Raw genomic sequence first — 25,353 nt, forward strand, 5'->3', positions numbered from 1 at the left:
CTTCTGAAATCTGGGTGGAAGTCTCCCTGAACCCACAACTTTTGCATTGCGCATGCCTATGAACCCAACACCACATGGATGAAACCAAGGTCTTCCCTGAGCGTTAGCATACCTGGGTCTTTCTGTATCTTGCTGGTGGTTGCAGAGACCTCTGAGTGCCTGGGTGGCTGAGCATGGTAAGCTGAAGCCTGAGGGATCAATTCCTGTTCTCTAGGCTGCTGCTACTATAGAATACAGTCTCTGGGCCTCTCTTTCCAAAGCAAAGTCTTTCACTTTTCAACCCTACAGTCTGCAAAGGGTGGGATCTTTCTGATTCTTCCCATGACCTTGACACATGCTTTGTATTGTCCAGATCCAAAGTATTTGACTTCTTTTTAATGTTAATCTTTTTAACAACCCAGTTCTCCTCTGTTACAAATTTACAGGTCCAAAGTTTACTGAAACTTCTTTCTGGCCAAACTCAAGTTTTTAATTCATTCAGCTGGACTGTTTGCACTTGACTCTAACCCATGCCCCCAGCCCAAAGAAATCACGCCTCTATCAGAATGACCAGCTTCCTTGAAATTTTCTCCATCAAATTGATTAGTTCACTATCCTTACTCTCAGTCTCCTGTAGTCGCAGGACATAAACAAAACACAGACTATTTTTTTTTTTTGTCAGATGGACAAATGCTACACAAATTCTGGAGTCCAACTGTCAGTGGAGTCCAACCCAACCAAAACCTCCTGAACCTAGTCTTCTCTAACTGCATTTCTTCTCTAACTGCATTTCTCAAGAGCATTCTGCTCTTGAGCTCTGACCAGAATCTCTCATCAAGCTTGGCTCACAGTATTGCAGGGCTGCTTCTCCAGCTGGCTTGTCCATGTTTTCCAACCTTGTCCCACAAGTCAGTTCCAAAGTTCTGAACCACATGTTCAGCTAGTCACAGCAATGACCTTACTCCTGGTACCAAAATCTCTTACTCTCTTGTTGCTGGGACAGAAGACCTGACATCCATAAATTAAAAGAGGTTTGTTTTAGCTCACAGTTTGTAAAGGACTCACCTAACTACTAAAAAAAAAAAAAAAAAAAAAAAATCACATCTATCCTAAAAGTTACACTTAAGTTGGGTGAGTTTTTGGAGACTTTCACACTGGAAGGCAGAGATTTGTCTGTCTCGTTCAGCTACCCTATACTTGGGCATCCAGGATCTAAAAACCCTAAAGACTGATATAATTCTAGTTTCAAAAATGACTAATTCATCTTAATGTGATATTAAAGCAGGATTAGTATCTCATGGGTGAAGTTAACATTTATGAAGTTAACATTTATAAGGTTTTTTAAAAAAAGCAAATCAAAATGTAAACAATATTGTGGTACTGGAAAGTGTTGATAGAAGAGAACATCATCATAAATTAATGTCTATGAATAGGAATTTGACTATGCAAATAAATGTTTATGACTTCTGATACATTAATTGTACATTTCTGAAATGACTAATTACAATATTTCATTCACTGAGTGATACAGCTATTTTTTAGTAGTACATATTAAAACTACATTTAAGTTACTTTTATCACATTTGGGAGGACTAAAGAATATTTTAAAACAACTACTATAGTAGATTGCAAACAAGTGTATCTCTTCTAAAACTAGGTAATGTTGCCATATCTCACCTTTATAGAGAAAAAGAAATAGAAGATTTGACATCCTTTTAATCTTAGATTGTGTAAGTATAGGAGGAAAAATCAGGAAGCATATTATTTTTTCTTTTTTTAAATTTTTTATATTATATTGTGAACTCCACTTGTCAACTGGATTTAGAGGAGGATGATTTATATTGTGTCTTTTAAATTGTTTGAATCCTTAATAGAAATATTTTTCAGGGAATGGTTCTGAGGATTGACCTGCTGGTCTCTGTACTGAGCTATATCCCCAGCACTTTTTTATTCTGAGACAGGGTGTCACTAAGTCAGGCTGGGCTTAAATTTGCAGTCATTTTATCTCAGCCTCCCAGAGTGCTGGGATTCAATAAACAAAAGTTACGCAATAGTTTTTGAAAACATTGTAGTTCTCAACATAACACACAGTGACAAATCAGTGATCCGGCCTCATGTGAATTGAAAAATACTATTAGTAGCTGGGTGTGGTGGCACAGCGCTTTCATCCCAATTCCTGAGAGCCTGGGGCAGGAGTTTGAGGTCAGCCTGGATGACGTGGCAAGATCCTATCTTTGAGGAAGAGAAGGAACAAGAGGCAACTAGAGGGGCAAGAAGGAAGAGGAAGAAGAGAAGGAAAGAAAAGCCAAAGAAAATCTCAGGCATGATGGCCTATGCCTGTAATCCCAGCACCCCAATGCAGAAAGACACTAAATTTAAACCCAACCTGCACCATTTAGTGACTTAATTGGACCTTTTCTCAAAGTACAAAGGGCTGGGATCTATCTCAGTACTAATGCCTTGGGTTCAACCTCCAGTACCACAAAAGAAACAGCTGAGCACCTTCAGCTACCAGCGGTGGCTGAGGAATGCAGAAACACCTACCTGCCTGTTTGTCATTCCGTGTAGCACCCCCTCTTGGAGCCTGAGACACACGACAGCAATTCCCCACAGAAGCACTTCAGCAGAACTAATATCCACATGGAGACAGTGCACATACACTTAGGATGAAAAACACCAGAGCAGAGGCAAGTACCGCAAGCAAATGTGCACCTTTTCATCCCCAAGCTGTTATAGCTTATACCTAGATGTCCCCCCAAAGGCTCATGCACGCCTAAGAGGGTTTTGGGGGAATGGGTCATGGGGATGTGATACTCATCCGTAGAGTCTGCCTTTGATCTGCTCATTGCTTCCTGCCACCATCCTTCTGCCCTGTCTTGGAGCCAGCAGCCATGGACTGAAATCTCCACAAACCATGAGCTAAAATAAACTTCTTTGCAGTCGTGAGTGTCTCAGCAATGAGGAAACTAAGATTTTGATAGAGTGGGGCCACTGCTGCGACTGCCTGACCATGTATGTGGCTCAGGAGCCTTTTCAAGGCATCCATAGAGGATTTTGCAGAGGTCTGGGGCTGTCCACTGGAGCACAGCCCTGGCTATGAGCCAAGCTTGGGTTGGGTTTTAGGGGTGCTAGGTCACCTTTTAGAGGTGGTGTCTAAATTCTATGTGTCCTGAACAAAGAATTGGCCAACACAGGCACAAACGGTAATAAGGTTTTATATTTAGTAAAGGTAGGAAAAGAAATACGCTCTGCAGAGCAAGTGCCAGTCAAGTAAAAGAAAGAAAAGTGCGTGTACCTGACAGCGTGACGGTGAACTACTGTGAAAGAACACAGGAGCCAAGAGCTTAACATCCACAGTCTGCTTTGTATCTCCCACCCCTCCGGCGGATGTCAGGTCTAGGCCGTCCTATGTGAAACTGCTCAAGCTCTCGAGAGAAGTCCCTGTATGGTGGGGTAGGGGACAACTTTGGCAACTGTTCTGCATATGTGTCCTGCGACCTACAGGGCATGCCCACCTCCCTGGCCAGTTTTGCAATGCTGTTTTTTTTTTTTTTTTATTGGTACCCGGGATGGAACTCATGACCAACCGCCTGCTTGCAAAGCAGGTGCTTATGCTGCTGAGCTAAATCCCCAGCCCCCACGATGCTCTATTCTTCTGCTTTAGTAGGAGATCCTGGTCAGAGCTCAGAACCAGAGTGCTGGTAGAAGTGCAGTTGGTACCAACCATTCAGGAACTTTCAGGTGAGAACAAGGGCTCCACTGGCAGCTGCACTTCCAATTGCGGGTTATGCTCTGGCAGGAAGTTTGTCTACATGTGGCTTTTGTCTTGAGACTTTTGAGGGTGACTGAGGTTAAGGGTGGCCAACTAACGCAATGACCTAAAGTTCTCCAGTTAAATCAAATATTTGAAACCAGTTATGCCTCTGAAAAACTCACTGTATTCCAAGTTCCAAATGCATAACAATTGATTTATTGTCACTGACACAGTACAAATGCCTTTTAATCCATGACCATCATCATATACAGCCACACAGATCCATCACAGGGGCTCTGACTGGTGGCTTCTGGAGGTAGCTGAGCAGGGACTTGAATGTCTACACAGGAGTTAGATCAGAAGGTTTGGAGCAGTTCCTCTGAGAGTGGCCTGGGTCTGAGAATGGAGCAGAGGCTGCAACAAGAAAGTGCTGTCAGAAAGCAGGGTTCAGAACAGGTCTAGACGGGGTGTGTGTGTGTGTGTGTGTGTGTGTGTGTGTGTCCCTGAGGGATTGTCCTACCTTCTGAGTCCAGCTGAGGGATACAGCCCAGAACTCCCACAGAAAAAACAAGCTCCCTGGGGTTCTGACATCACTGGCCAGAAAGTCACCAAAGCTACCTCTTCCAGGGACGTAACTCAGCGCCCTGATGGGAAGGGATCTCGAGAAGAGAAGGCTATACTTCCTTAGCTATGTCATCTCTGCAACTCTGCCCTGCCTGGATACATCCCACAGAAAGCTGGGGTGGGGCTGCAGGACTATCATCCCAGCCCTCACAAGGCTGAGGCACGTGGATCACCATGAGTTGGAGGCCAGGGTGGGCTACATCATGAATTCAAATTTGAATTACATAGGGAAAACCTGCCTCAACAAACAAAAATGACAGAAGCATACAAGAGAGGTAGTAATTTTTAAAGCAGCACTAACATCCCTTGAACATGCCGAATATAGGATTAACACATGCAAACATGTTTTCTGTTCTGATGGTTCAATGAAGAATGCTGAGTGCATCCTTCAGAGCATGCAAAGACTTCTGGTCAACGGTCAAGAGAATAACAGACCCTTCAGGTGACACTGAGATTAAGTACCAATGTCACACACTTTCACCTGTCCAGAAAGGGTCACTCACCATGATTATGGCCTAGGTCTGCCCTACATGGCAGGGGTGCCTGGGCCAGATTAGGCACACAGAGAAGGCTATGTGTGAAGTCCTCCTACCAAACGCACAATGCTTTGAAAACTCTCCAAAACCATCCTCCACCTGGCCCAATCTGTCCTCCATTCCAAAGGACACAAGCTCCCACCTCCTGACCTTTGTCCCTTGTGGCCATGCAGGACCTGGGCAGTGCTCCTCTGACACTGTCAGCTGATTCGGGCCACTCTGGTGTCACAACCATGCAAGTTCAGCATCATCGTCACCAACTCTGGAAGATCAAAGTTGTGCTTCCACCCCCAGTCCTTGCGTGCTGTGCTGTCGTCCAGGCTCATGGGCCAGCTGTCGGCTGGGGAGAGGCAAAGGTGGCTTGGTTATGCAGGCTCTGGAGTAGCTAAAGGTCTAGGGCATCATCCATGCCTGTGGATGGGACAAGGTATGTCAGAGGGCAGCTCTGTAGAGAGGGGCAAGTGACCGTGTCTATGCAGATTCACCTTCATGGGACCAGATGAGGTCACCACTGCTGTCAGCAGCTGTGACTGTCACATTGTAAACCCCCGACAATTCTGAAAGTAGGAATCTCCCACACAGAAGGGCACGAAGCAGCACTTACAGTACAGGAAAACTCACATTTTTCTTTGGGTTTTTCTTCACATTACACTCAGACTACTCAATGGTGTAATATCTTGACCTATTCCTCGGGAATGGAACCATTTCACCTGCTTTCCCCAAGCCCAGCATCTGCTCACCAGCTCAGGGACAGCTAACTCCACAGCGATGTTGGCCCAGAGACAGAGCTGTGTGCGACCCAACCTCCCGGGTGTGTCCTGGAGGACAAGGCTGCAGGGAAGCCGAGGGAGGCTCAGTCTGGGCTTGAAAGCACATGGCCATGGGGCACCCACCTATGGCCTGCCGGACAGGGTCCACGCGGTACGTGATACGGAACTCAGGTACATGCTTGCTGATCTCCTGGGCTAGCTCCGCAGGCGTGAAGCTCATGGCATTGATATTGTAGGTCCTCATGGACAAAGACTCTGCCGGGGCCTCCATCAACTCCAGAGTGGCCCGGATGCAGTCATCTATGTACATCATTGGGAGCCTGGTGCTGGGTCCCAGGTAGCACTCAAACTTGCCGCTCTTCACCGCGTCATAGAAAATCTGGATGGCGTAGTCTGAAAGAGAATCTCGACTCGGAAAAAGAATTTCTTGCCACAGCACCAAGAAGCACCTAGGACATAGGTAGTGGCCTGACACAATAGCTGCCAGTTAGATCCACGGTGTCCTATGCAGCTGACCAACTCTTCAAAAGGTCACTGCATTCCAAAGTGACAGTCAGCCTATACTAACCTGTATGATAGTTAGTGGGGAAAGGAAAATGTGCTGAGAGGAACAGCCTGCCTGCATTTGGAGTCTCAGGGCTGGGGTTGGTGGGATGTGGCGGCGCCCCCTCCTCTGACTGTTTCCACTTGCTCTGCTGAGCCTGGCCCACAGCCCTTCGATCCTGTGGAGCACTTGTACAGGAGGAGGAGGAAATAAAAAATAATGCCCTTGTCTCAATATCAAAGTGGTTGTCACCTCCTTGCTCCAGTGTCTCTGAGCCACACTTGGGGAAGCTCTGGTTTTAAAATGTGACCCCAACCAAAGACTTTAAAACCACTCAGACTCTGCCAAGTACCTTTTCCACTGCATCTCAGGACCCTGGGAGGGGAAGGAACCCAGGCTGAAGGTTGCTGAATGGAAGCATCAGAGTGCAAAGGAGATACTACCTCAGCTACTTTCAAACACGAAGCCCCTTTAATCAAGCTTTCTCTCTAGATTATGTCACAAGGCTGTGTTCAAATCAAGAGGCCATGCTGGTGTCTTCCTGTTTAAGATACTCATTCTGTTTTACACTTGACTCCAGTACAAGGGTGGCCAATGGACAGTACCAGTGAGACCCCTGAACAAGGGCAAGTGAGGGGCGCAGGGTGCGAGGGCGCATCCAGATCCACATTGCAGAAGGGCACGCAACCCTGGGTGGCACTGTTTGAAGAGACAGCAGACTCACCCACCGGAAACAGCCTTTTGGGACAGAAGAGAGCCTGGCCACAGCCACAGGAACCTGGGATGAGGCTTACCTGTGGTTCCTCCTCCAGGCTGGGAGGAAGCTGAAATGATGCCGGGGTATCTCAGGCAGCGGAAATCTAGCCCGAACCGGTAACAGTAATACTAAGAAGACAAGAAAACTTACTCGAAAAAAGTATCTTTTAACTCTGATGGAACTAAGCAAAGAAACAACAGCTCTCTTCTGAAATATCTTTTTTGTGGGGATATTGGGGTTGAATCCAGGGCCTTTGCCCTGAGCCATTTTTCCCCTGTTTTTTAACAGGATCTTACTAAGTTGCTAAATTGCCTAGGCTGGACTCCAACCTACAATCCTCCTGCCTCAGCCTCCCAGAGCGCAGGGACTGAAGTCACATACCACCACACTCAGCTTATAAACTTCGGATGCAGTTACATCAAAATCCTTCAAAAAGGGGGCTGGGGATTTAGCTCAGCGGCATAAGCGCCTGCCTTGCAAGCAGGCAGTCGTGAGTTCGATCCCTGGTACCGATAAAAAGGAAAAAGACAAAAACAAACAAACAAAAAAATCCTCCAAAAGAAAGTGAATTTCAGACTTTCCGCTAATCTTCAATAAATATTCTTAAGTCTTTCTCTCCCAAGAGTCACCATCCTGAGGATACGCTATCACCATAAGTGATAAAATCAGTGCTCAGCAGGGATCTGCAAATCTCTCCCCGTCCTGTACTCTGTACCGTGAAGGTGCGGGTCAGAGAATCAAGACTGTGACAGGTCACCAACGGAAACCACTGGAGAGTTCGTTATACAGAGAGGCAGTAAAACAAAGCAAAACCAACCCCAAAAGACGTTCGAGGTTTTCCATAGCAAGCTGTAAAGTTACCATGAGGAACAACCAATACCAGAGCCTGGAAGAACAGAGCCGCTCAAAGGGAACACGCAGAGACCGAAGGACAGGTAACTGTCCGGGAAACTCAGGGCGTCATGCACTGTGCAGGCGGCCCTGCCATGGAAGGTATAAGGGGCAGTGCCAGGGGCTGGCTGGAGGAACATAGAGACCTCTTGTGGAAGGACACCAGGAATCACCCAGGACCTGTACATCAGGGACACTTACTTCCCCCATGAGCTCCGCGTGGACCTTGGACACCCCATAGATGGTCCTGGGTCTCTGGATGCTGAGATCAGGGGTTTGGTTCCGGGGAGAGGTAGGTCCAAAAGCCCCAATCGTGCTGGGAACAAACAGGCGCAGGTTGTACTCTCCCGCAACATCCAGAACATTGTGCAATCCTGAAAGGAACCAGCATCCTCACACTCTGGGAAGAAGCTCTTCCTGCCAAATAGCTAGGAAACCCAATCCAGGCAGGCGGGAGCCAGACCCCGACCCTCACCAGCGATGTTCAGGGATTTGGCCAGGTGCAGATTCCCCTCGCCCACAGCGCTGAGCAGGGCGCTGTAGTGCAGCATCCAGGTAACGCGATTGTTCACCACGACCCTACGGAGGTTCTCGAGGTCTAAGACGTTGACGAACACAAACGGGCCTGTGAGGAGGACAGAAGCCAACAGGCTGGGGCTCGCAGAGCTCGGCGGTCATCCTGTCACTGGGATGGCAGTGTTTTATGATGCAGTCACAGGCCACAGTCACCTCACAGCAAGGATAGCTGTAGCCTTTGCTAGACTTGCCCATGCCGGGGACCGTGCTAGGGACTACACATGGAGCTGGCTGCTTGGGGCTTTGGAGGTGTGTGTGCCTTTCACTGAGGAGGAAATGAGGCTGGAAACAAGTTAAGCACCTGGGCAGCAGCAAATAGCACAAGCAGAAGCAGAGCCAACTGCAGGCCCAGGCATCTTGCGGCTGGAAAGGTACATATTTAAAGAGAATGGAGGGGCAGAGTTTTGTAAAAACCTGCCTTGGTGCATAAAGACCACAGGTCATGAATCCCCCATATGCTGAATTACATTAAAGAGACAGCCAGTTATGTTCAATGCCAATTTCCCCAGGATAAGCAGCAAAAGGCTGGTGCCAACCAGAAGACTTACAACTGACACTGTAATACTTTCTCAGTGCTGGGACTGAATGAACCCAGGGTCTTTCCACTGAGCTACATCAACAGCCCCCTTTTGATACTTATTGTTTTGAGACAGGGTGGGGCTAAGTTGCTCATTGCCCAGGCTGAGGTCAAAGTCATGATCCTCCTTCCTCAGCCTCAGAGTGCTGGGATTACAGATACATGCACCACACTGGACTTAAAGATGTTTTTAAAGCAGTGGAGAGCTCCACTCAGGGAATCCAAGATTGTGCGTGTTCAGTAGCTTAAAAGCAATTCATTTTACATTGTAACACCACGATTAATTCCTCCAGGTTTTAAAAATTCTTTTTCCTCATCACAGAACTTGATTTTTGTGTTCCCAAAAACTCAAAAGGCAAGAACTAAAGATTTTATTTCAAAAATATTCCAAATAATATCAAACATAGTATTCCAAATTTAATTTAAAGTTCCAAAGACCCCTCCTGTTTTTGTATCACCTGAACAACAGCACATTAAAAAATAGAAAATAATCCAATACAGGACATCATCAGTTCTCTACTCTGGCTACGAGCCATGCGGCACATACTGCAATCGGCACTGGCTGCTTCTTTATCTGCACTTCGGCAATTAAGACTAAAACAGCATCCAGGTGTAGGACTGCTTACCACTACAGAAGACATAATCGGGGGGTTTCTTTATGTCCGACAAAATGACATTGTCCTTCCCGAATCGTTTCCTAAGGGAAAGCCAGAACGTGCAAGTGGGTGACACTGCGCCCTATAAAGGACAATTCTGTGAAACAGGAGTTGCGGTTTCTGGTCGGCCTCTGAGCCCTCTTTCCTCTATGCCTGGGCACCCATCCCCACCCAGGGCCTCCACTGATGGTGCCCAGCGCACTCCTGCCCCGCAGCCTCACCTCCCACCTCTACTCCAGCTGTTACCAGCTGTTCCCAGTGTCGTCAGGGTTTTTACCCCTCTCTCCTCGATATTTCACCCCGCCTCTGCAATCCCACACAGTTCCCTTCTCTTTGCTCCAAACAACTACAAGGCCAGTGGCCACCAGGGCCAGTCTCACTCTGCCTATGTTAGCGAGGAGAACAGCATGCAGGGCCCAGACAGGAGCACTGAGAAACAGGCCTGCAGCAGTCTCAGGAGATAAAATAAAACATGTTTTTAACAGCCACTGGGATGTGATTTCCTACAAGTGACAGGACAAGAGGAGACAGATGGCCACACAGGGCCACAGACTTACAACCTCAAGCTCTTACCTCAAAAAGCTAGCGAGGCTCACTCCCAGCTGGCCAAGGCCACCTGGAGGGAGAGGAAAAACAGTGAAACGTTAACCCAAATCCAGCCAGTTTGGTTCCTCACAGAGCGCAATCATGAACCAGGGATCTTTCCCCACCGAAGGGGGTTAAACAGGATCCTGGGTTGGGTTGGGATTTGGGGCTGACTGCAGTGAGAGCACAGAATGACGCTCACCCAGCTAGGACAGACGTCCACTTGGGGCACATTTCAGAGACAGATGCCCTCCGGCATGAAGGCACCCGGACAGAGGAAAAAGGGACCGAAGGACACAAGAAGTCACCAGATTCGAGGCCCAGGTCCAGAGCTGTTTCGGCCTTCGAGATGAGCTGGGTGCAGAGGCCCCTCTGGTGCTGGTGCCAGGAGGCTCAGCACCAAGCTCAAATGGTTTGGAGGTAGGAGAGAAGAAATGCGAGACGGAGAAATAGTAATTAAAACACAGTACTCGTAACAAGACTGCAATTTCCAGACCCATGTCACCCACGGCAATCCAGAGTCAGCTTCCTTTGGTTTAACTGAGCTCCTTTCCTTCCAGACCCAGCACACCCCAAACTCCTCAGAAACCTGAAAGCCCCTGAACTAGCTTGACAGAGGAATTAAAGAGCAGGACTCCGGTCCTAAGGAACCGGTTGAGGAGATCCAAAGAATGTTTAAATTACCGATCTTAGAAAAAAACCTGTAAAATGGGCCAATACCCATCTGGGGCACAGACCACCTTTTCCTTGGGGTTTTCATTCCCTTGAGAGAAGTCTAAATGTCTTCCGCTTTGCACACACACCTTTTGATTTCCTTCAAAAGCCCTTCCCTTGTGAGCCTCTCCCTGACGTGCCCTAAAAATTCCTTTTCCTCAGTGGAGTCACCAGGGTCTGCAGATTGCTAAACTCACTCCAGCTGGGTGGATTTAGTCCCTATCTCAGTCTCAGGACCCTCCTCAGGTCCTCACGACAGAGCAGCAGTGGAACCCCCTGCAGGGACCACCCAGCATCCTGCTTCCACCTGCACGGGGCTGGGATAGGAAGGCAAAGGGGCAGGAAGAGCAGGAAGTCACCTGAGAAGGGCAAGACAGATGCAACAGATTCTGACCGTGGAGGCCTAAGGATGCTGGGAAAGCTGGGGCAGGGGGCGCATCCCGAAGGAGGGCTGAGAATGTGATGTGGTAGAACTTACACGGGCATCTGTCCCCATGGGATTGCACCCCAGGTGCCCTGGGGAGGCCCCTGTAGAGGTGGAAGGATGGCAGCGAGGTAAAGCCACAGGAGAAAACCAGACAGAGCGGGAGGAAATAAAACATGTCCATTGAAGAGCAGGGGCTGTTGCTGGCAGGAAGTGCCTTGCAAGTGACTTTGCAAAGCCTGTGGGTAGCAGAACCAGGGCCCACTGTCCAGAGCAAGGCAGATCGGAAAGGCCAGCTGGTGACCCCGAGCTCCATGGTGACGCACACCCCTGGCAGACGCTCACTTAGCATTGTATTCCCGACATGCTGTACTGATGGTCTGGGATGAGTCTGGGCTCAACTGAGGAGGTGGTGGAAAGAACGGTGTGCAGCCAGCATCAATCAATCTGATCCCCGAACCCTCCCCTCCTGTGCCCCAGCCTCTGCTCCCAGGCCCCCAGATTCCCAGGTTCCTCCTGACAACAACAAAACTCTTGTCAGGGAAACTGAATGCCAGAAACAGTGGAGAGGGCAGACGTGGGCTCTGCACCATTCTGGAGAAAGCTGCTGGTGGGAGAGGCCGCTGTCAGTGAATAAAGGAAGGGCGGGGCTGGGGATTTAGCTCAGCGGCATAAGTGCCTGCCTTGCAAGCAGGCAGTCGCGAGTTCGATCCCCGGTACCGATAAAAAAAAGAAAAAGACAAAATAAATAAATAAATAAATAAATAAAGGAAGGGCAGTATCACGGACCAGAGTGAAGGGTCAGGACCGAAGGCAGGCACTCAGAACAGAGACAGTGGCACCCCACCACTAACAGGAAGAAAAGTGGGAGAAACCCACCTGTAATCAAGATCCGGGGACAGCCAGCTTCTGAGGAGGATGCAGAGTAGAAACGGGCCTTCACCTGCGTGTGCAGAGGAGCGGCACTTTGAAACCTGACTGGCAGGACAGACAGCAGGACAGAGGTCTGGCTGCTGCAGGCCAGCATCCGCACCGTGCCACCCACCACAGGCCTCAGCATCCTGACAACCTGTGCTTACTTCTGGAGTACCCTGGGGGTTGATGGGGAGAACAGAAGCAGAGTTAGGCAGGGTATCTCACTCTTCCGGTTCCTGGAAACAACCTCTTGTGCTGAAACTGACAAGGCATCTGTCACAAAGGGGCAGAGTCAGCTTGGAATCCGGGAACCCCACTAAGGGCACCGCTGAGATGGCTGGCAGGCATTGTCTTAGGGATGGAGCGGATTGGGAAAGCAGGTGGTTAAGAGAAAAAGGTCCTCAAGAATATTTAGTAAACTGACTGATTTTGGTTTTACTGCCATCTCCTTCAAAAGGATCATTGAGAAAAGCAATTTCCTCACTCCAAGATGACAAATGTCAGTCTGCTCCTCTCTCTTATTAGCTCAAACTCCAGCTGCTCTTGCAGTCAAGGCCTGGCCACGAGGTCAGGGTGGGCCAGACACATGTGGCCCATCCTGACCCATCTTCTGCATTCTGTCCCCAACACTTGGGCAAGCTGTTAGCATGACCGCAAAGCCAGCCACTGCCTTTGCCTCTGCAGGCTGTGACACCAGCTACTCATCTCCCCTGGACAGGGTCAAAGCACAGTGCACTTTGACCTGGAGTTGCAAGACTCGAGTGCCAGGTCCCCGCCCCCCCCCCAGGGTCTGCAAGCCTTCAGGGTCACCTCCAGTACCACCCCTCACAAAGTGGTGATGGCTTAAGATCCCAGCTCTCTTCTGTTTTGCAAGGTGCAGAGAGAAAAGCAAACAAATTACTGCTCAATACATTTCCAGTGAAGCCCAGACTTCACTTAGTATCTTAAGCAGACTTACAATGGTTAAAACTAGGGTAGCAGACATTTTCCTGCCATTCCAACTCAGAGCCAGGTCCCAGTAACAGAAAATAAAGAAAAATTCTGGTTTCTGAAAACACACTTTCACACTCTTGGCCATAGATACTTTCTGGAGTACACAGAAAAAAGGCAGGGGGAGCCCTGGCAGGGGCTCAGTTTCTGGGGGGTCCTCAGCTCTATGAGCCACCTCTGGCCCGTCATCCTAAACAGGCAGTGGAAGTTGCCCTTCCTGCCTGTGGTGGACCCTGGGCTTTCCAGCTGGGCCAGCATTAAAAGGAAAGTGTCCTGGCTGGGCCCTGTCCCAGGAAAGGTTCCTTGCAGGACCATGTTGGGGACATCCTCCCTATGACAGCATGCACAGTGGTGGCCCCGGGGACATCTGTACATCTGTAAGTGCACCATCATCTTCCCACAAGGATGAAATTAGACCTGCGTTCTCATTGTAGTCAACTTGTGCAGGGGAATAGATTTTATACAAGATGCATAAATTTGTAGGAGTGTCTTATAATAATCATCCAAAAAGTCAAACGCAGAGAGTGGAAGAGATCTGTCCCTGCCAGAGACCCAAAGAACCCAGCTGAGGGCTTGGATCCCAAGGCAGTGTCCCACAAGAGGCCTAGAATCCAAGACAATGTTTCATGCAAGTCTGTACCAAGATCCCAGTAACAAACAACCGAAAGGTCAGTGGTAGAAGCTAGAAAGTCGGCCAGTGGAGGAAGGGTCTGAGCCAGCAGGCTGAGGGCTCTGTACTGCACCAGGAAGCAATGCTCAAAGTTAAGAACCAGAGCTCAGCCATCCTCAGCCACAATGAGGTCCTGAGCTCCTCTTTCCACATGAACAGCCAGCAGCTGTGTTTGTATCAGGAAAACCTGCTGCAACAAAGATTCTCCTGGGAAATTAGCAGCTCCAATCTTCCCTTCTATTCTCCTTTACGCTGCTGGCAACAGTGTTCAGGTGGGCCTTCCACGCCCAGAACCAGGTGCTTGGCTCAGCTCGGTTCCCACACAGGCTGATGCTAGTTGATCCACCACATCGGTGATGTGTTAGCACTCTCTCAAGGCCACAATTCTTACATTTCTACTTTCAGACTCCTTTACACTTAAAACTGGAGGGCTACAAAGTTTATATTTACTGTACAGCAGATCAAAACCCAGGGCTGGAGCTGAGTGGTGGAGCACTGGCCTCAACCCCAGTACAAAAGGTGAAGAGGTGGGGAGAGGGAGGGAAAAAGACAGGAGATGAGAGGGGAAAGCGAGGGGAAGGGAGTAAAGAAAACCAGTAAATGTTAAGCATCTTTATTAATTCATTTAACAATAAATGTTAATGTACCATATTTTAACAAAACTCTGGTATCTATTTTAGCAGAAGGCAGCCAGTTCTCAGATCCGCTTGGGTACTCAATCTGTTGCTTTGAAATATAAAAAACCCCAACCTCACACAGTAAAGTAGTAGAGAAAAGAAAATGCTACTATCTCAGCCTTTTCAGATAAAGCTTCTGCAAAAACCTAAAGGTTAACTAGCTTTTAACCTTCCTTAAAGACTGCAGTGTGTGTACTGGGAACCCTGACAGCAAACCTTCTGTGCTTGACTACATTAAAAGCTCTTGGTCTCTCTAACGCTTTGAGGGATCACTTATCCTTGTGTGATTTTTAAACTGCACCAACTGGATTTTTGTGAAACACTGGTTCAGAAAGTTACGTGCGTCTTCCAAGAAAATGCCAACACATTTCACTGTGAACATCAGAAAGTCAAGCCGCACAGGTTACTCTGATCTCACCAGGAAATCCCTGAGTTCTGGAGAGCTGTCAAGCTGCAGTGGCTGAGGTCACAAGCTCGCTTTGTTCGTTCTGAATCTTTTTGCAACCAGACAGACACCATAAGGGCGCAAGCAAAGAGAAAAGTGCTTCCATTTGTAAGGGAACCCCCCCCTCCCACACACACACACTTCTGTTCACTCAGCTTCCTAGTTCTCTGCAAATTCCGGCACCACTTGAAAGTAGTAAGACTGATTTCTTCCAATGCTTTTCCCTCCAAACAAGGCTTGATTGTGTGTTTTTCAGCCAATGCAAATTAATAACTTATCCTTCTCGATCTTTCAATATTTGACTCATTCTTAGCCTGAAAAACTAACAAAAAAACGGGAGCTTTTTAAAGAGCTCACGCTGCCTGCCGTTTAACTGTTCAAGTTATTTTTCCTCAGAGAACTCTAATCGGATTTAAAAGGATGCTCCGGGCACCGTAATGCTGTCAAAATGAGTCTAGGGCAGGACACACAGAAGGTAAATTACTAACAGCAGTAAGAAACAGCCAAGAAACACGTTCCTCATTTTAAAGTTAGTTTTGCCCCGGTTCTCTGGAGCAAATTCCTCCCCTTCCGTGAGTCAGGGAATTGTTTTTGTTCAGCACTTCTAGACACAGGTGGTGTGAGGGGAAAACAGTGCTTCTAATATCTCCTCTTCAGCCAATAACCTACCCCTAAGTATAAAATACATGAATTGGTAGCCCTGTGTTCTAGAATTATTATTAAATTCAAGAATAATTTTACGCTGCTTAAAGTTTCTTATGGTTTCAAATGAAAAGCACCAAATACACTTACTTTGGGTTGTTTTTCCATGGAGACTCAGGATAACTCAGAAATTAAAAGGCAGTAATTAAAAGCGGGTTTAGGCAAAGATAGCCAAGGGTGTACAGAAACACTAAAAACAAACTGATTTCATCTCCGAAAATGCACATCTATATCCACACCCCACGCCTCGTACCCCAGAACATTCGGGCACAAGGAATACCCAGGTCATCAGCTATCAGAGGAAAGTGCGCGTGGTCTCTTTCCAGAGGAAGACCGCAAACATCTTCCTCTTCTCCCTAAAACAGTTTTGACAACAGCTCTCAAGGACCCGCGGTGTTCCCCTGACTACACTTGGAGAACAGGTCTAAAGCAGAACTTTACTGAAAGAAACCAGCAAAGATCCGCAGTGCCTCCTTAAAGATCAAAGAGCCACATACTTTCTCTCTCACAATCTGGCTTAACTGCAAGAAATCAAAGAGAACCAGGTCGGCGAGGCGCCCTCAAAATAATGGAACTGCCCGGCCCAGGCCTCTCGGCCCCTGCGCGCATCAAAGCAGCAGGACCCTAAGCCAGCCCAACACTAACCCAGTGGCCTACTCCGAACTCAGCCTGGGGTGGGGGCGGGGCGGGGCGGGGTGGAGGGCGATTTGCACCGTAGCTAGAAATCCGCCCACCAGAAACGCGCACCGCCCCCAAGACCTGCGGGTCCCCACTGGCTGTCCTGGTCCTCCCTTGTTGACCTGGGAGTGGATCCGGAAGGGTTCTCCTGCACGTGCCCTCATTGCCAGCCCGGGTGAGCACCGTTGCAAGGCCTCGCTCAGGGGGGTGCCCAGTACCCCTTCCCCATTCTGATGACCACGCCCACCGTCGGCCTCCACCTGGAGCCCCCGCACCTGGATCTCACCTTCTAGGCCACGTTAGCCAAGTGGTCTCCCTCATCTTAGAGCCTCTACTCCATTAAGTGACCCAAGGAGAAATCGGGCCTCCGGAGCCCCGAGGTCTAGTTTAACCCACGCAGCCCACCCCAAAGCCGGGGACCTCTCCCACTGTGCAGATACAAGCGGCTGGCCGGCGGGGGCAGGGGCTGGCTCGTGCGTCCCAAAGCCTCCTTGTGCCACCTCTACTTTCCCGCCTCCAGAGAAAACATCCGGCACTCAGGCGCGGAGCCAGGGTCCCCGGGTCCTCCCCCCGCAGGCTGCGGCCGGACGCACTCGCCTAGCCTCCGCGTCTCCCCACACCTCGGGTTTTCTCATCTTCGTGCCGCTGCACTACCACCCACGGCTTTCACTGTTTAAATCTCGGAGCGGGTGAAGTCTGGCTCGAAGAGCACGGGGTCCCGGGAGGTTGGGCTCTGCAGAGCCGGAGGGGGCGCCGATGCGCAGGTCAGCCGCACGCGGGCCCCGGGAAAAAGCTGTGGGGACCCACCCTGCCCAGAGGTCCCAGATGGCAGAGCAGACCAGTTCAAGGACAGCCGAACCCGTTCCTCTTCCAGCTGGGGCGCCGTTCCCAAAGTGAGGGGCGGCTGTGGCGCAGGGAGACCCGCAGCGTCCGCGCCTGCGAATCCCGCGCCCCCCATGGCCAGCGCCTCCGGGACCCCGCGTACCGCTCCGCCGACTGAACTCACCGGCACCTACCCGTGCAGACCTGAACTCACGGCGGCTGAGGACGCGAGGAGCCAGCGCCACTGTCTTTAAGCCGTCGCCGCCCCGCCTGCCCCGCCGCGCACCAATCCGCGGGCTCCGCGCCGCTCGGGATCTACCAAGGGTCAGGTTGCTTGGCAACCCCCGGGCGCGGGGGACGCCCCCTGCCTCTCCGACCCGCCCCTGGCGCAGGCCGAGGGAGCAGACGCCGGGTAGCTGCAAGGGCGAGCGCGGCCAGATCAGGGGGGGTCCTCGCCTCCCTGGAGCGGGAACAAACGCAGGATCGAGCGCAGGGGATGCGCCAGGAAGAGTGCGTGAGCTGCGCTTTCCCTGGGTTCCCCAACTGGAGACATCACGGGCGAAGTAAGCGACCTTCAGGGCTGGGAAATGCAAACTGACTGGCCCCGGCCCCGGCCCCGGCCCCGGCCTGGGGCCTGAGGGGGGGGGGGGGGCATTCGGAGGTGAGGTCGCATTCGGAGATGGGGCCCAACCCCGGCCATCGACGGCCCGCAGCAGTTTGAGAAGCGGCATCGAGATCCCAGGTTCTCAAACTCTGGGCTCATAATGATCGCCTGGGGAGTTTTTGGACCGTCTAATGCTCAGGCTGCACGCGCTACCGAAGGACTGACAACCAGGTGTGAGTGTGCTCTTAGGGCTCCGCGCGGTTGAGTCTGGAGCCGTGAGCTGGGGATGGCATTCGTGGTGTGGTCCCCACAAAGCAGCCCCTCCCACGCTTGCTGAATTCACGAGGTATCTGCAGGCACAGTAGGGTGCAGGCAAACAGCTCTGTCTCCTAAATTCCCGAGGACAGGACGAGGGTTGGCTTCCGGGGACTGAAAGCCAGGGGGTTTCGAGGGCCAGGTCGCACCATTTCCTCTCCCTCTTCGGGAGGTCGGATGTGAATGTTACCAGTGCTGCACCTCTCAGTCCAGGGCCCAACACTTCCTCTGGATTTCAATCCTGATTGGATGGCAAAGAGGCTGAAACAGAACTCCTGGCTACACCAGGCAAGGCCCAGCGCTAAGAAGGGCAGAGCGGTTCCTTCGAGGCTCCGAACTAACCTAATGCCTGTGTGCCTGGCAGACTGGTTCTCTAGCCTCCGCAGGGGAGTCAGGGTGTCCTTGTGGGCAGATGCGTAGGATATGCTTAATGTGGTGTTGGGACACAATTATAATGTGAGAACACTTTTGTAAAGTAACAAACTTACAGATACTTCATGATTAATCAGAGGTCTCTGGCCAAGTTTCTGTTCTGCTGCTTCTGCTGAAATCAATTGACCTTGACGATGTCTATAGCCAGCTGCAAAGCTCCCATGAGCACTGAGTCAGAGCGACTGTCTACACCTTAAGGCACCCTGGGCTAATTCAAGAACACCTTTAGCTATGCTCACTCTGTAAGGGCCCCTCCCTCTCCTTGTTCCCTCTTTCTGTATATAATTCCTTTGTTTCAACCAATCTGTTCAAGACTAGCCTGCCTGTCAAAATGACTCAATGCATGTAACTAATTATGTAATGTTTTGTCACTTGCTTTGTACCTCCCACATCTGAACTCCATATAAACTAAACTCCTTCTAAATTCAGGGCTGTTGCCTTCGTGGAATTATCCCCCAACAGTCCGCTGGTGTAAAGATTAAATGCTGCCTTATTTTCTTGGTGCAAAGAGGCTTCCTTTCACTTTGATTTGGCTTGGAAATTTTCCTGCAACAGTACATGGAATGGTCTTCTACTTACCAGTGTCCACCTGCTACTAAGTGTCAGTTGCTGGTGTTGAGAACCTGGACCCCAGGTCTGTCCCAGGACCATCATCACTGCCATGCTGTCTTCCATCACCACGTGGCAGCTGATGTGTTTGTCCTATCCTGTGACCATAAGTGAATCCCACTCACTGCATGGGAAGCTACACCCAGAGGAGAGGGTGTCAGCTCTTGGTGGAGACTGAGGGGTTTTTTTTGTTTTTTGTTGCCGGGGATAGAACTTATGACTTCACACCTGCAGGCAGCTATTGTGCTGCTGAGCTAAATCCCTGACTCCTGTTGCAACGTTTTTGTAGCTCTCAATTTTCCCAAAATACATGGTAAAAAATATCTAACAGTTTTAACTGAAATGCCATCAAAACTCTTGCAAATACTAAAAAATAAAATCAGCCTACAGACTTATCAGCATTGAATATATTCAAATTTTATTACCATTGTCTAGAAATTTAACACTAGCATCTGTGCAACGTGTTGTCCTGTGTGGCTGGGGGGGAACACCATACACAAGCGTCACACACTGAGAACAGTGTCACATTCGATGAGACTGCTGCTTGACTCCGCACACTCAGCTTGTTAAACCAGCCAATTCCAGGTGACCAAGCCCAATTACAGGACATAAGTGAACTCATCACTTAGTAAATATTACAAAGAATATTAAAAGGTTACACAGATTTGCAAAAGTTCAGGATTTCCCTAATGCTATATATAAACACGCATATATATATATATATATATATATATATATATACTTAGGTTCACAATATAAAAACCCTAACCTTACAGCACTCTGAGGTTCAGCAAAGCATACATTACAGACACATGAGCCATACAGTGCAATTTTACATGGAGGACGAGACTCATAGTGCACTTAAATCCAAGAGTCACATTCAAATATGTCAAGAGTGCAACCCACATACCGGAATAGTAGAGATACCCATTCTGTTTTCTATAAACTAAGTTGTGCAAGTACAGTATTTTTAGTGTAGATGGGACCAGACCTACATGGGTTCTGAATAATGTAGAATAACTCACCTCACCAAGGACACACGCAGTTTAAAAGTGAGGCGAGTGACTGGTCTGACACACGGGGCCAGTGCCGCACAGCCCTGCTCCATCCCTAGACCTGCAGGTGGCTGCACAGCCAGGGAGCTCCGGTCAGGACAGGAGGATGCGGGGTCCACAGGGAGCTCCAATGCCGACCTTCAGCTGAACATAAACTATGCTCTGCTTAGAGACCGTGCCTTATGTCTCTTAGAACTTAGGTAACAAGTTCAGTACTTTTCAAACCCAGTCCTGGAATTTCACATGGACTCCTCTGAGACCACTGGTTTAAAAAAAGGAGACACTGTTGACAGGGGGTCATAGAGATTCAGTGAAGGTAAAAACAGTTTTATTTAAGAAACGAAACACTGGAAAACTGACATAAAAAATTAGCATTTCATATCATCTAAGAATAAATAAAACAGAAGTCAGTCTTTCGATGTTTTCTGTTCTCACCGTGAAAAACACAAAAATACTATTTGGCAATAACTTAAAATAATAGCTCTGGAAGGGGTTTCTTCGAGGAAAGGAATAGCAGCGGTGAGTGGAAGTGGCGGCAGGTGTAGCGCACACCTGTCCCGGATGTGCCCTGTGACCTCAGCCCTGGGGAGGGTCAGGGGCCCAGGACGGGAACAGTTCTAAACACTGCCCAGCTGCTGTCCAGGAAGTACTTTTTCTCATGAAGAATGTTCATGCAGCTTTCACCTCTTCCATCTGCGTGTGGGGAAGGAGTAAAGCCTCTGCCTCAGAGTGAGGTATGAAAGTAAAGGCTCCCGATGACCCAGGACCAGCCACAGCAGTTCTCTGATACCAGAAAACCGCTGTGCTTACTTAAGCAGATTTTTCAAAATGAAACGAAATGTTACTATTTTTCACCTCAAGACACTAAATTACTGGTCAAATCTTTCCCATGATATTGATTTTTTTAAAAATGTAAACCAATTGCTGGCTGAATGAAAGACTCAAATTCCACTACATCTTTTAAAATAAATGAGATCCTACTTCTAAGTCAGGCCTCAAAGTTCAAACCCTTTTAAATTCTTTATAAAGAAGTTTTAAAGTCCTTTCTGTGGGATTTTCAGTAAATATCCGTCATGGTCCTCCTAAGGTTGCCCAAAAATCACTGTAAAAATCTTACTTCGGCAGCCTTGTTTTTCTTAGAAATAAAATACATTTATAGCTCAGTGTAAACTATTAGTTTATTATTTCTGCTTTTCTTCAAACCTAATAATTTGGACCAAATAATTACTGAAAAGTCTCAGACCAAAAACATTAGCTATGTTCTGGTTTTCAAAAACTATTCATTTAAACCTGAGAACCCTTGTCTTAATGACACAGGACGACAGCGGTCCTCTGTGTGTTTAAAATGGTCTTCGTGGGGCTTCTTTATGACCCCACTTTACAACTGCAGTATCCACTTGGCCCCCTCCACTGGAACAGAGACGGCAGCCGTGGCGGACACATCCAAGTCCGAGCGCATCCAGCTCAGTCCTTCCTAGCCCTGCAGTGCACTCGCTCGCTCCCTGATTCAGCTCCCTTTTCTTTCTTCGAAGTTTTTAAAACCACATTTTGTTTTTAATCACAGGCAACTCCCTAAACCTAATGCTTGCCGAGAATCTTCTCTTGGGCATATCCATTTATTTCTTCTTCTCACCCAAGGGCAGGGTAATTGAATTGTATTGTTAAAACACCTTCAAATCACCCTGGCTTGTGTGCTCTCCCCCGATTGCGTTATGAAATGGCCCTGCTCAAAGCACACAGAGACCAGAGTTTGTCTTTACAACCTGCAAGGAGACCTGAAGCCTGGATGACCCCTCCTTATAAGTGAGTACTAAGAAGCAAGATTGCAGGAACAGTGACGAATGCTGTCTCTGTAGGGAAAGAAAGAGGAACTAGAACCTTGTGCCGGCACCGCCTGGCTCACTGTTTACCAGGGGACAGCACTGTGTTTACCAGCACAGACAGCACAGACGCACTGCACCCAAGCGGGCCCACCGCACAAGCCCGGTCCACAGGAGGGCTGGCGGGGGGGGGGGGGGGGGGTGTCACTTGGAAGGATCTAAGGAAGAGAAACTCAGGTGATTTTCCTTACAGGCCCAAAATAAGAAAAGTATCTTTCTTCCTGTGTGGCCTGGAGAAAACAAAGAAGTCAGCGACACAAGCCCACACTGCCAGCCGCTGCCAGGAGCCATCACCAAGGAGGCAGCAAGGGACACAGGCAGAGCCAGGCAGGGCCGTGCTCCCTGGTTCCCTCCATCTTTTGGTGAGGGATTTGTGTCCTAGGATTTAAAACTGCAGCCAGGAAAATGAGCCAAGAACAAAAGTGAGCTTGGTGAGAAGGCGGGGAAACTCAGCCCAAGGATCTGGACCACTGGTTGTCGCCAGGGCTTTGCCACCAGTCTCAGGAAGGAGGTGGCCAGGGAAGGCTCGGTGACCGGAGATATGAAGCACTGGCTGTGTGCTCTGGCTTCTGGATGTGGCTGTCCATCTTGCCAGAGTCAATTTTTAAAGCGGTATTTTTGCCTCAACACAGAAGTTCTGAGGTGGGATCCACACTGCAGTGGTTGTACACAGATGGTGTGGAAATTAAATTAAACACTATTCCTCAATGAGAAAGCCAGAATGGACAGTGCTGATGAAAGGAGCAGTGTGTTGAGAAGAGGAACAATGAGCCAGGAGTGAACACAGCAGGTGTAAACAAACCGGCATGTCACAGCGGCAGCCAGGCTGCTTGGTGACACTGAGACACTGCCGGAACTCCTGGAGGTTTCAAGTAGGGTTGCACCATATTCAAAGGCTCCAGTTAAATCACATTTGCCTAACACAAAACGGACAGTTAAGCAGCCCAGATGAAGCTGCAAGCTGCTCGAGCCAACGAGAACAATATTAACCTTTGCATCAGTAAACTCTTTGAATACTTAAAAATTAAGTAAAACACATAGACACACAGACAGGTATAAACCAGTGCAGTAAGAACTTCAGACAGGGCAGCGCGGCTCAGGCTTAAGGAAACTGTCTGTGTAACTTAACAGACCTATGTAAGTGAAGTTTCGGTTCACAGTCAACATTTGATAGGCATTTTATATGTAGGGCCCGAAACCTGACAACCCAATCCAACAGTACCAGTTCTCCATGGGTAACAGACCCTCACTCTGATTCTATACTGCACATACCTTTTTGGTCTCCTCTTAGAAGAAATGTAACCCTGTAAATATCAGAGAACCCTACCTGTGCAAGCCTTGTAGGACGAATTCATGTTGAGTAGAATTTCAATTCTCCCTTCTTGACAAGCCGGAATGAGAATGAACTCAGTTTTGTTAGGCCTAAAACTGTTTTACAGAGACGGATTGCTTTAACAAGTGAAGGTAATGGAAATGGCAGGTTAGACACAAAGTTCTTGGTTACCCACCATCTCAGCTTTGGAAAACATTTCTACACTGAATGCTTAAAAGCCTGACCCTTTTTTTTACCATCAGCTATTTCCTGACGAGTCTTGTATCCTGGACTGGGCTGGAATACGGGTTGGAGGTGGAGGTGGAGGTGGAGGTGGAGGCAGCCGGGCGAATGGCTAGCTAGGTCATGGACACCAGTGAAAAGCAAAGCCGGGCACCTCCTTCCGGCTCCCACAGCACAGGGCTGCCTGGCAGGCCACATGAAATAGGAGTGACTGGAGTGAGTTTTGTTCTACAGTATCAGCAAAGCCATGATATCAGAGTCCCAGGTGAAGCCTCCTGCCCCAGGCTCCAGAGTGCAGAGGAATGGAAGGGCAGGCTCGAGGTGAGGTGGGCAGGTCCTGGGCAGCTCAGGGACTCCCCTGCAGCCCGCCCTCCGTCTCAAGCTCAGCCAGCTGCCTCCGCAAGATGTTGACCTTCGCCTGCAGCTTCTTGTTATACTCAATGATGTTCACCATCTCCTCATATGCCTCGTCCAGGTGCTTGGAGGATCTGTTCCACCGCAGGAAAATTCCTAGTGAGTCCGAAGGGAGAAAGTCACATTCAGGCCCAGTGCTTTGTTAGAGGGAAGGTGGAATTCTGTGTGTCACACTCCCCCACTTCCCTTCTCTCCCCTCGGATCACACCAGAGAAGGGGCAGAAACAGACCCACAGAGCGAAGAACCCAAGGGCCTCTTAAGGGAGGGCAGAGCACACTCCTTGTGAGCTGCCCTGGGGAGCAGACTGTGCCACATTTCACGGTTCACATTTATGGCAAGTCACCCGATTTATCAAATAGCTCCCTCACTTTTATCCATACTTTATGTGGCTTGACACAGAAAGGAATAAAGATGTACTCACAGTCTTCAAAATGACTGCACAGAAACTAAATTATATTTTACAGTCTTTGTCTAAAGAAAAGCTACTATTTTTAAAACTTTGGTAACTATTTTTTTTTTTTTAAAACAGGGTCTTGCTTTGCCATTCAGGCTGGCCTTTCATTCACCAGATAGCATAGGCTGGCTTCTAACTGATGGCAATCCTCCTGCCTCAGGCTCCTTAGTGGTGGGGTTATGTGTGTGCCACCATGTCCCACAGGTAACTTTATTTTTAAACAAGCTTTGCTACTTAGGATAAGCTTCAGGAGTCTGAGAAATAAGCATTTAAAAAAATGTACTTTGGAATAACTTGAAGATTCTATATTGGTTATTCCATACAAACAATGAGAGAGCTGAAACCAGTGATACTTTGCAACTGCTTCTAGACCCGTGTGGAATGACTGGCCATGTAAGCATCTGATAGCATTTCACAGGGGAACCTATCCCAATGACAGCTTCATAAAGGAAAACAGAAACCCTCTCCCAGGAGCTTATAATTTATTTACATCTCAACTACCCACCAAAACTCTTACGCAAAAAATAACACCAACAGGGCATGAGATCCCAGCACACTAGAAGCCTGAGGCAGGAGAATCCTAAATTTGAGTCCAGAGTGGGCAACTCGGTCAGAGGGAGGCCTGGATCCCTTCCGCATAAACGAAGGGCTGGGAAGGTAGTTCAGTGCGAAGACCCTGGGTACCATCCCCAGCGTGCCAAAAAATAAAAATAAAAAAGAGAAAGTACTCTATCTAGGAAAAATAGAA

General features: G+C 48.8%; 2 protein-coding genes across 2 annotated transcripts in view; both read right to left on the reverse strand.

The window, feature by feature from the left end:
• Nucleotides 1-3,926: 3,926 nt before the first annotated feature.
• Nucleotides 3,927-18,017, reverse strand: LOC100717060 (L-threonine 3-dehydrogenase, mitochondrial-like). Its single transcript, XM_023561526.2, has 10 exons — nucleotides 17,481-18,017; nucleotides 12,267-12,330; nucleotides 10,238-10,280; nucleotides 9,635-9,705; nucleotides 8,331-8,480; nucleotides 8,057-8,229; nucleotides 7,002-7,092; nucleotides 5,787-6,056; nucleotides 5,044-5,233; nucleotides 3,927-4,147 (listed from the first exon to the last, which is right to left on the reverse strand). Exons 1-9 carry the CDS (start codon nucleotides 18,015-18,017, stop codon nucleotides 5,094-5,096), a joined length of 1,539 nt encoding a protein of 512 aa, XP_023417294.2. The 3' UTR covers nucleotides 3,927-4,147; nucleotides 5,044-5,093.
• A 1,621-nt stretch (nucleotides 18,018-19,638) lies between these two features.
• Mtmr9 (myotubularin related protein 9) overlaps nucleotides 19,639-25,353 on the reverse strand; it is a 43,376-nt gene continuing 37,661 nt past the window's right edge. The window contains exon 10 of the mRNA XM_003479386.5: nucleotides 19,639-24,246. Coding sequence (XP_003479434.1) covers nucleotides 24,083-24,246 — 164 coding nt within the window. The 3' untranslated portion in view covers nucleotides 19,639-24,082. The remainder of the gene's footprint in view (nucleotides 24,247-25,353) is intronic.

The sequence above is a fragment of the Cavia porcellus genome, unplaced genomic scaffold (genome assembly GCF_034190915.1).
Source record: "Cavia porcellus strain 051 isolate PalLab524CR breed Dunkin Hartley unplaced genomic scaffold, mCavPor4.1 scaffold_24, whole genome shotgun sequence".
In the NCBI taxonomy this organism is placed as follows: Eukaryota; Metazoa; Chordata; class Mammalia; order Rodentia; family Caviidae; genus Cavia; species Cavia porcellus.

What these genes read in the sequence shown, in the direction of transcription:
- LOC100717060 (XM_023561526.2), bottom strand. Translation starts at nt 18,017, where the DNA reads ATGCCGCTTCTCAAACTGCTGCGGGCCGTCGATGGCCGGGGTTGGGCC. An exon ending in GTGAGTTCAGGTCTGCACGG is followed by an intron (nt 12,331 to 17,480) that starts GTAGGTGCCGGT and finishes CTGCACACGCAG; the next exon opens with GTGAAGGCCCGTTTCTACTC. An exon ending in GCCTGGAGGAGGAACCACAG is followed by an intron (nt 6,057 to 7,001) that starts GTAAGCCTCATC and finishes ATTCTCTTTCAG; the next exon opens with ACTACGCCATCCAGATTTTC.